Genomic DNA, 11,095 nt, shown 5'->3' with positions numbered 1-11,095 from the left:
GGTTCTGTGGATATTGAGGAGCCCTGTGTTCTGCACCCTTCCTCCAGCAGCAGGAAAGTTCTGGGCTGTAACTCCACTTACTCTAGGTGGGTGATTTCTACCTCAAACAGTGGGGAGATCAGAGCTGAACCAGGCCTGAATGTCCCTAGTGAATCTTGGAAGGAGAGAAGGTTGTAGGACAGGGCTAGAGGCTATCCGTCCTGTCTGGGAAGGAACCGTGAGAATAGGTCCCCCTTTTTTGAATAGCCTTTCTCCTGCTTGAGTTACCTGGTCGTCTCAGGGCAGCTGGGCACCTAGCTTCTTCAAAGTATCTCCCCAGATGTTCGTGTTAAGCCTTTATTCGAAGCGCGTCTTTGGTGAAGTAATTGACCACACGTGCTCTCGTTTTAGGTACTCTTGGCTGGTTCTCGGCATACGAAATGCTGTGCACTCTGGGTACTCACGCATTCATTCAACTGATATTTTCCAAAGCCCGTTCCTGAGCCAAAGGTGGGTTCCCTTATTTCGGTCAATTTCTAGGGTGCTTGAGACTTAAGAGCTCCAACTCGGACGCTTGGCACTCCTGCCAGGCGTGCACGGGGAGGAACACTGGGCTGCCAGACCAGCTTCAAACCCCCATTAGGATCCTGGGGTGCAGTGGAGGAGTTGGGGGCCAGAGTAAAGCAATGGTTTCCCAGCTCTGCCCTTATCCGGTCTTGGGCCTAAGGCGCGGCCAGTTTGCCCGGAGCTGATGAAAGTCTGCTCCTAAAGTTGGAGGGACGGAAGGCGAAAATGGGGGGCCCTGGTGCAAATCTGGCTCGACGGAGGCTGGGTCACTGGGTAACTGTGCCTGTCTACGAGGACTGGGTCCGGAGGGACAGCGCAGGGAACGTCCCCCTCGGAAATGCGCTCCTAAGGGCGCCGGCTCCGTTCCCGGACGTCGCCTCTTCTCTCCACCCCGGGCCTCCCCGGCGCGCTTGGACCGACAGAAGCCACCGCCGTCCGCCGCCTCTCCAGCCGGTGGCTGCCTGCGGTCCTCGCCGCGGACTCTTCCTCCCTTCTCCTAGCACGCCGCTCCTCCTCTGCTCCTCCCGATCCCTCCTCCGCCGCCTGGTCCCTCCTCCTTCCAGCCCAGCCTTCCCGGCCCCCGCCCCCGCGAGCTAGACGTCTGGGCAGCCCCCGGCGCGGCGCGGCCGCAGCAGCCTCCGCCCCCGGCACGGTGTGCACGCCCGCGGTCAGGGCGGCCCGAGCCCGGCGCGAGTCCCGAGCTGGACCCGAGCGAGCCCCGGCGGCTGCCGCCTCCCAGACCGGACGACAGGCGATCTCCGCGTCCACCCGAGTCCCGCCTCGCCGCCGCGGCCGTCCCCGCGCACGGCCGCCCGACTCGGTCCCGCCTGATTGCGGAGACCCCGAGCCGGCGCTTGGGGGCAACGATGCGACCCTCCGGGACGGCGGGAGCCGCGCTCCTGGTGCTGCTGGCCGCGCACTTCCCGGCGAGTCCGGCGCTGGAGGAGAAGAAAGGTAAGGGCGAGTCCCGCCGGCCCCGCGCCGCCTCCCGACGCGCCCCGACCCGCAGCCGGCCCAGCTCGCGCTCGCGGCACCGGCTCGGCGTCCCGCGCCGCCCGCCCCTCCTTTCCTGTTTCCTTAAGGATCAGCTGCGCCTCTGGCCGGGACCGTGGGAGGAACTGGACGTTTCGTTTCTGGGCTGGGCGAGCGTTGAGGCGGCCCAAGACCGGAGGCTCCGTGCGCGGGGCAGCGGGGCTGCGGGCGGGGTGTGGGAACCACCGGCCGGAGCTCGGCGCCCCGGAGCGCTCGCAACTTTCCGTCCTCACTTTCCTGGCCTCCTGCGCCGGGTCCGCTTACGGAGGCAAGAACTTGGCGCGGGGCGGCTCTGGTTCCCGCGGCGGCGGCTGCTCTGATTCCCGCACGTGCGCCCCGCGCCTGTCCTCCCGCGGGGCCAGGCCCGGCCCGGGGCACGCGCCCCCGGCGCTTGGGGAAGCTGGGGAACGACCCCCCGGAATCCGTTTCGCTCACTCCTCGGGCCTCCTGGGACGGGCGGCTTCCAGAGCCGACCCCGCCGCGCGTCCTCCCTGGACCCGGGTCTCGGACTTGAGCCGGGGCCAGCCCGGGGCCAGGCCTGGGTGCGTCGCAGGACCCTGCAAGCCCTTTTCCAGGTGTGGTGCTGCAGCCCTGAGCTGAGGGGCCCGAAGGTCTCCTGTCTGCCTCTACCTGGGGCCTTGGGGAAGGAAAGGCGTAGTTTCCTCCTAAGCAAAAAAGGGGGTGGGGTCGGGCCCGCCCCTTGGGCGCAGACCCCCGACGCTTGCCCTGCTCTCGGTCCTCGTGCAGGTAGCGGAGGGGGAAGCCCATGCTCCTGGCCAGCCCAGAGCTCCCTCCTAGGCGTCCACGCCCCTCGGGCTTGTGGGCTTTCGCTAAATCGTCGCTTCCCGGGAACTTGTGAGATTTGCCCCCACCCGCAGCCCTTTGGTTGCGGATCCTGGCTTTAAGGTGCAGCTGGACCCAGCGGTGGGACCAGCCGCGGCGGGACAGCTGGGTCCTATAGCCGAACTTCATAGGGCTGTACCCATCCTGGTCAGGTCCCCACGGTTTGTCAAAAATAAGACTCACACCAAACTTTCTACTCAACATCCCGAGATTTTCTCTTTGAAATGTTCCTTTTAGCTCTTTGAAGAGTTTGACTTTGGGCCAACCAGTATTTTAATTTTTTTTTTTTTAAAAAAAGGATTGCTGTCCATGGTTCATGGGTGCCAAATGTCCAGACTGAACATGAGCGAGTCTGGCTTCGTGACTACCGGCCATAAACCCACTTGACATGAGAAACATGCCTCAGAAGGTTTAATTACACAATTTCAAAATCAAGCAACCCTGGTTCCAAGAGTCAGGTCTGTACTTGCTGTTGATGTCATTGGCATAGAGAGTCGGGGTTTGGTGCTGAGCGAGTTTGTTAGGGGAACATTAATGCATAAACCAGTGGTTCCCAAACTTTGTTGGATGTAAGAATCGCTTGGGATTTTAACAAAACAAAACAAAACGATATCTGGCTCCCCACCCAAGACATTCTGATTTCATTGGCCTGGGATGAGCCCTGGGCATCGGGGTTTTTGAAAAGCTCCTCTGGTGATTCTGCGGGGCAGCCAGATTTGGGAGTTTGGGAAAGATGACCTGCCAGTGTATGGGACATATAATCTTTTGGAACATCTGGAATGTTAACAATCTTGCAAAATATAGGAAAGAGGAGGTGGGGGGTGATTTCAGTAATAAGGTTAGTCTTTTCACTGACAGAGCTGGTGGAAAGCTCTGCGTCCTTTAAGGGGTCTGAAGGGCTCCCCTTCATCTCTGCGGGGAGTCCTAGAGACCGTGGACCTGCTCCTGAATCAGCCAACGATAGAGTCCTCTTAGGCAGGCGGCATCTCTCCCTCTCTGCGACAGGGGACCCCTTCTGTATTTTAAATTGACTCTTGGAGCACCTCCAAAGTACCGCCTTTTTTTTTTTCTTAAACTCCAGAAGTGTTCACAGCTCTTTGCTATTACCCCTTTGAACACTGCTATTAGTGCCTTGGAGATTTGTTTCTGAGAAAAATATAAATACCACTTAATTTGACTGTCCTGTATTTGCTTCGAACAGAATGCTCCTGAATAAAATTGTGAGAGTAGGCGAACAAATGTCATTCTGTTAGAGTAACGTTAAAAAAAAAAAAAGTTTTAAGGGGTAAATTATTAAAAATGTAGAATGAGATATTTTTATAAAAGGTGTTGAAGACCCATGTAAGATGCAGTGTGTTCAAGAAAATTTGCTCGTTTTAGAGAGATGTTTTTGGTTCTAAGATATGGTATCTTCCATTCTGATTGCACTTAATACTGTCAAACACTGTTTTAAGTGTCCTTTTAATACTTAGGTTAAGCATATGTAGTGGGTATTCTATTTATAAAATGGGAAACTGAGTACAGAGAAGTAAAGTAACTTAGACCTTTAGTAAGAAGCAGAGGCAGGATTCAAACTCAGGCCTTCCCCGCCTGGGGTCCTGCCTCAGCCACCTGACTCCACCCCCTTGTGTGAGTTCTGTTTTTGGAAGAGCCAGCTCCGGTGTGTGCAATCACCTCATGTCCAGTGCTGCAAGCCGGGGAGGAAAAGGACCAGGGAACCGGCCCCTTAGACTTGGTCTCGGTGTGAAACTTGGAGCCAACGTCAGTTTGGTGGTCTAGATCCTTGGTCATTTCCTCATTGGTCGCTCTGCTTGCCTTCTGTGGGGGTGGCTCTGTCACCAGAGCACGAGGGAGCCTGGAGATTGCTCGGGGATGGTTAAGCAAGCCCCACCCTCTTGCAAAATGGAGAGGTCAAGGTGTTATTCTAGAAGAGAGCCTGGGTGGTATTGTGGACAGTGCAGGCATTCTCCAGGGGGGGGAAGCTGTCCTAGCGCCTCCTCTGACAGTCTCCATTCCGTAGGTCTGGGCTCTGTTGATGAGGAATAAAAGAGGATTTTGAATTCTATCCCAGGTGAAGAGCCCCTACCCTTCTCTCTAGGGAGTTCAGATGTGAGGATGCCCTGTTCAGTCCTGGCCGGAAGCCAGGAGGTCTGTCTTCTCCTTCCAGCTCTGTGTCGAGGCGATCGTGTCACTTCCCAGTTCCAGGCTCCCGCGTCCTCATTTCTAAATCCAAGGAGTATTTATTGAGCGCATAGAATGTGCCAGACATGAGTTAAAAGGGGGCAGGGGTGATCTTAGTAGCTTCTACCATTGCTTCCACAGTGGGATTCCTGAAGTCATTAATGAAGTACAGATGATCCTCGATTTATAAGGGTTTGTCGTACTTTTTTTTTTTTTTAAGATGGTGTGAAAGCAATGCACGTTCACTGGAAACTCTACTTGAAATTTTAATTTGGCTCTTTCCCCCGGGCTAGTGGTAACATGGTACAGTCCTCTCCCGTGATACTGGGTGGGGGCCTCGAGCGGCAGCTCCAGTCAGCCCCGCAGTGACCAGGGTCAACAGCTCACACGCCCACAGCCATCCCGTTTGTCCCTTTAAGGACAGAATTCGGCAAACTACATGAGCTGTTCAACACTTCCTATAAAGCAGACTTTGCGTTATGTTTTATCCACCTGTAGGCTAATGTGAGTGTTCTGCATACATTTAAGGTAGGTTAGGGTAAGCTATGGTATTTGCTAGGTTGGGCGTATCCAATGTCTTTTCAACTTAAAATATTTTTAATTTATAATGGGCTTATGGGGACACAGCCCCATCATAAATCAAGGAAGGTGCGTGGTAGTAAATTGCTTTCCAGATCTGAAAAGGAGACCCGCGGTCCTTGTATCTGTCATGTACTCAAACCCGTATGGCTCTGTCTAGCAGTAGCTGGTTGATGGCTCCGGTAGGTTTTTGACCATTATTTCTGGCTTTATGCATTTAGTTTCATAGTCTCTAATTTTTCAGAAACTCATTCTGAAGTTTGAAGAAGCTGATTGCCAAAATCCATTGTGCTGCTTGATTGGACTTGGTCCACGTGACAGCGCTAGCATGTTTTGAAATGTTTAAGAGGTAGTGTCAGTGAAGATGAAGCAGTCCACCCTGTTTAAAAAGAAAATACTTTTTTTTTCCCCTTTGATCTAAGCTTCAGGACCAGCAGCTAGTGTCTCAAACTTTCCTAACAGGAGTGGCAAACCAAGTCCAAGTATTAAATTGATGATTATGAATGTTGAGGGAAAAGAGCCCCAACACTGGAGCCTGAGGCCCCAGAATTAGGATGGGATCAGAATGCTGAAGGACCCACCTGGGAATCATTTGGCCCTTGCCCCATGGCTTGCTGTGAAAGTTGTGTGTTTGTGTGTGTTTCTTTTAATTTCTTTTATTTCTTTTTATTTTTTTAAAGATTTTATTTATTTATTTGACAGACAGAGATCACAAGTAGGCAGAAAGGCAGGCAGAGAGAGAGGAGGAAGCAGGCTCCCTGCTGAGCAGCAAGCCCGATGGAGGGCTCCATCCCAGAACCTGGGATCCTGACCCGAGCTGAAGGCAGAGGCTTAACCCACTGAGCCACCTCGGCGCCCCTGTGTGTGTGTGTGTGTGTGTGTGTGTGTGTGTGTGTGTGTTTTAATTTGGACTTAGTAGAAATGGGCTGATTTAAAGTTAGGTTTTATTAATAGGGGTATGTTTTGAGAAAAGTTCAAAGCTCTAGAATGGCCCACCCGGGCGTTGTTCCCTCGTATACAATTTCAAAAAACAAGACTCTGCTCCTCAGACCTGTACTGAACCACTTAAGTTTTGTTTTCTTCTGTCACCTTTGGACATTTGAAATTATCCCGAGAAACCTTTTTGGCCTCAGTTATCACTCGCTTGTTCTTAAGGCATCAGCACACGTAGGGAATAGAATATAAACCTTGTTCTCATGGGCCATTCCTATTGACATGATATCTTCTCTCTGTTCCTTCTTTTTCATTTTCCTCCCGAAAGGTTGTCTTTTCTAGACAATCCCAACAGTTGGCTCTTGGCACAACATCTCAGGGTAGTCCGCCATCCAGCCTATGGGTATGAGCAGGTTAGTTTGAATGCAGGCAAGGAGCCAAGCTTATGTCAAATAACCGGTTTGACTGAAATTTTCACTTCTTCGGAGTCATTAGGTGCAGTCTCCTTCCTACACATTCAGATAGACACACTCAGTACAGTTGTCTAGAAAGTTCCCGGAGCCAGCTGGGAGCAGGAAGGGTGTTGAGGGCCAGTGAGCAGTGGTGGCTTGTTTACTTAGCCCTGGTAGAAACTAAGTGCTGGGTTTGACATTTTAATCTCTGCAGGCCCTAAAGTATAATATCAAATGCCTGAGAGTGTTGACTAAGCATCTGTGAATTGCATAGGCTTAAAATAAATTCTACTCCTACCAAATTTCAGCAGCTTGCTTCAGAAAGTAGTACGTGAAAGTGAACACAGGGGGATAGAATTTCCTTCTCCGCTCCAAGTTCTATCCCGTGCTGGTGGGCCAGCACACCTGGCCCTGATTTAGTAGCAATAATTGCATCAGTTAACCTCTGTTGTTTGTCCTTTGAGTATAAGGACACGAAGTGCTACCTATTACAACTTGGGCTTTTATTTTCTTTGTGTTTGAGCCACAGTAAGCAGTTTGCTCTGTCCTGTCTGCATTTGGAGACTTAGGAATGAATCAGGTTCGGTGCTTGCCCTTTAGTCTTTAGGGGAAGAGAAATCTCTAGATAACAAAGTGTGAAACAGTGTCACAGAAGCAATGATAGAATTCTGAATGGGAGTGTTCTGGTATTATTCTTTGCTTTTAATTCCACCTGGAGAGGGGGCGGGCTATCGCCCCAAGCTGTGGGTGTTTCCCTGGAGAAGACAAGCGAAGGCATCCCAAGAGTAGGTCCCATAGTAGCAGAGGCCCGAGGAGCCCTGGTTATTCGGTGCGATGGGAAAAGAAGGGGGATATGGGGAGGCTACATCCGACAAGAACTTCACTGCCCCCCGCTCCCCAAGAGGAGGCTCTGGGGGGAGGTCTAACCTGGGAACCGGCCGGATGGGTTGGGTGCTTGAGACCAAGGACTCCAGCAGGAGTGGGAGTGGCCTGCAGAGGCAACAGGGAAATAGGGAGCTGGGTGAGTCCTGCCAGCAGGGAGAGATGCGGAACGGGAGAGCAGGGAGCGTGCGCTCGGACGAGTGACTCAGGCAGACCTGGAGGCCGTTAATGTGTAACCAGTACGAGACCTAGAGGATCCCGGGTGACACCGGGGTTCTGCCCTGAAGTCAGGATGAAACACCGTTGTCCCTCACAGGGGCTGTGAATGCCCCAGGAGGACGAGTGGGTTGGGTGGCCGTGGGGTGCTCCGATGGGAAAGGTGAAGGGGCGGTAGGTAGAGCGGACGGGTCCAGAGCCCAGGAGAGCAGCGTGGCCTTGACTTGTCATTTGATATGTTTCCATTGCAGGGGTTGTCTTTGGCCATAAAACAACCCCAGCCCCCAGCCTATCTCCTGCTCCCTGGCTCCAGCCTCGTTGACCAGGCTGGGCTCTGGGTCACCTGCTGCTTTCTCTGCCCGGCTGCTGTGGTTGGGTCCGCAGCCCGAGGAGTTGCAGTTAGAAGTGAGCGATGAGTAACACAGAGCATCCGAGAGGCCTGGGAACGCTCCTTGTATCCCGCCACGCGTCCTCAGATGGGAGTCCCCGTTTCTTACGACAGCATCAGATCGCTTGGTTTGTACATTAGTGACTGAACTAAAAAGACGAGGAGGTGAATTTTTTTTTTTTTTTTAAGCTGTAGCTTTTGAACCTTAGAATCACATGGGGGAGAATGCAGAGGAGGATGCCTCGCAGCACCCTAGTCTAGCAGAGTAAAATCTCCCGTGGGGACGGAGTGGCAGCACACACGTCTTTAGAAACTGCTTAGGCAATCCCGATGAGGGCACCAAGTGGTGTGTGTATCTGTGGCAGAGAAGAAATTTTATCTTTGTTCTCAGACTCCTGTTGCTTACTCATTGCCTGAGCTTCCTGAAGGTCCAGGAATGATTTGATATTTCCGTAGTAAATCAGTCTCAAAGTTGAATTTTTTTTCCCCATGAATTCAGGAAAAGCCTATTACAGTGGCTTTCAGGGTTTGTTTCCCAAGAGAGCCGCAGCAGCCCTTTGACACTGCTAGAAACGCACATTCCTGGATCCCATACCTGGACCTCTGAATAGGATCCTTATGGGGTGGGGCTTACAGGCTGGGGACGGGAGCCTTCCAGGAGATTCTGATGCACGCAGACCTCGTGCTGGGTTCTGGATCTACGAGAGGGATAAGGTAACTGCTTATCTTCAAAGCGCTCACATTGGGAAGGGCTGAACAGGGAGACAGACAGGAAGAACCCGTGTAATCCAATGTCTTAGAACAGAGGCGATTTGGGATTTCAGCGACAGTCCCCAAACGGGGTTAATCCTATTTCTGTGATGGGGGCAGTTTCTCGGAAGAGTTTAGCTGGATCTTAACAAGGAGACTTTGTCCCATCTCCAGGCAAAGAGAAAAGAAGGAGGACGTGCTGGTGAACTTGCCGCCCGCCCCCACTCCAGCAAGCCCACCGTCACTGGTCATCGCATAAATGTGACTGTCTTATTAGAGCACCTGCTAAGGTTTTAGAATTTCCTGCTTTATTTTCCTAAATGACCACAAGGAAACTTGCAACGTCAAATGTTAAGTGCCTGAGACATGACCCATTTTATCTTTTAAAATGAAAATGGCCTTTTTTAAACTTACGGCCGGATGTGAAGAATCGGGGTTATAGTTGATAGTTTCCGCATTCTTCCCAGTAGCATAATTTGACCCTACAGCTGGTTGTGAATAAGAAAATGATTCCTTGATGTACTTTAACTCCTACCACAGAAAACAGACAAAAGTCTTCATAATTTTAGACATAGTCAATGCACGCTGAATCACATGGAAGTCAGAAAATGTCTCACATGAAGTGAGCCACTGCCACATGTGTTAGAAGACATCCGTGACCTGATTCGCTGAGGAAAATTGCACAGACTTACCTGTTTCTTGGCAGAGAGCATCCGGAAACAGGTGGATTTGTAGTGAAGAATGAGTATTGTTGGTTGTGCTACCTTGGGTACCTATGCCTTTAGGTAACAGGGAGTAGAGAAGTGGTTCTAGACCCCTGTACTTAGCAGTGGTTTTAAGAACATTTTGGAAGGATTTTACTTTAAAACTAGAAACCTGATACCTGAAGGTGTACCACTGTGCACACACGTGGGCCTGCCCATCCTGGATAAGGTCATGGTTGCCTTAGTTGTGTGTCCTTACACATGATATAATGATATCATTATAACTGAAAGTTCCTTTCTTTCACTCCAGGTTTTGCAGAAAATTGATGCATTGTGTATAATCTCTCCGACATGACACACTGATGTTTTAAGGGGAAAAACTGTGCCTGTTTTAGTTCCTTTGCCCATGCTCATAAACTTACCACTATTTCAGAGTCTGGAATAAAAACAAATCACGTCTTGAATCTGGGCTAGTCCTCAAGGATGGGCATGGGCGCCTGGAAATGTTCTTACCGCCGTAAATGTGATTTCAGAAAGGTTTCAGAAAGATTTTTTTTGTAACGTCAAAAAACCTGGGTTATTTACTAGCAGACATTGACTACCTGACAACTGCCAGCTTGTCTGTGTTTACAGGCATCTCCTGGTTCATTCTTCTATATCACAAGCCATAGCAAAGAGTTAAATTGCACTGAGCAAGATCATTTAGACAAATTATTTGTGTGTGTTCTAGTACTAACTTGCGAGATCAGTTTTTGAAAGTATATTTTAATATAGTATCAGAAATTTAAATAATTATCATCTTTTTTCCATGAAAAGAAAAAAAAAACCCAGAACACCCACCCCCCACCCCACGCCAGTGTCATCTACTTTTGATTCCAGATGAATGTCAGGAAAATGAAAGTGGTTGTTGAAAAATTATTATGCCACCTGTTGCCTTTTAAGAGACTGATTTTAAGGGGCTTTTACCGCTGATGAATTTCAGAACATTTTCTTGGCTTTGATTTGCTGCAAAGTTAATAGAGAATCAAAAACCTTATCCTTGTAGTTACTTCTTGATTTCTTTACCTCTGCTGGCATTTCCTGGTGGTTTAATAGACTGTATGCACGCAGTGTATTTATGAGTGAGAATAATGTATTGCCTTAATCTGTCCTCCCTCCCTTCCTTCCTTTCCCGCTTCCTTCCTCTCTTTTTTGCAAGCTGTTACGAATCAATCTTCACCAAGAAAGAAAATTTTGATGTATGACTGTGAATGAAAAACTTTGACAAATGACTGCAAAATTATATTATGTAATTTCTTAAAGTTAGAACCTCAGAGATATTCAGTGTTTATGATCAGTTTTTATACAAATATGAATAGACATGTATCATTCCTTCAAAAGTTGTATTGCTAAAGGAGTTTTTCTTAGGACATGGCTTAATGCATTTTTCCCCATGCAGTCTGTTGTTCGTTATAATAGAGAAAACAGGTTAGAATCTACCTCTCCAGTTTCCACTTCCATTAAGTGACTCAACTAGATGGTTTGATGGCTTCTTGCAGCTGCAAACATCCATGAAATTAAAAGCAAACCTAAACGCATGCAAGATCCAT

At 50.0% G+C, this 11,095-nt stretch overlaps 1 protein-coding gene across 1 annotated transcript in view; it reads left to right on the top strand.

The window, feature by feature from the left end:
• The first annotated feature begins 1,157 nt into the window (after positions 1 to 1,157).
• The window catches only part of EGFR (epidermal growth factor receptor), a 198,294-nt gene continuing 188,356 nt past the window's right edge, over positions 1,158 to 11,095 (top strand). The window contains exon 1 of the mRNA XM_032874987.1: positions 1,158 to 1,500. Coding sequence (XP_032730878.1) covers positions 1,413 to 1,500 — 88 coding nt within the window. The 5' untranslated portion in view covers positions 1,158 to 1,412. The remainder of the gene's footprint in view (positions 1,501 to 11,095) is intronic.

The sequence above is a fragment of the Lontra canadensis genome, unplaced genomic scaffold (genome assembly GCF_010015895.1).
Source record: "Lontra canadensis isolate GAN:19392208 unplaced genomic scaffold, GSC_riverotter_1.0 scaffold54, whole genome shotgun sequence".
Taxonomy (NCBI): Eukaryota; Metazoa; Chordata; class Mammalia; order Carnivora; family Mustelidae; genus Lontra; species Lontra canadensis.
Note: the sequence above shows the minus strand (reverse complement) of the source record. Positions and strands in the feature narration are given on the sequence as shown.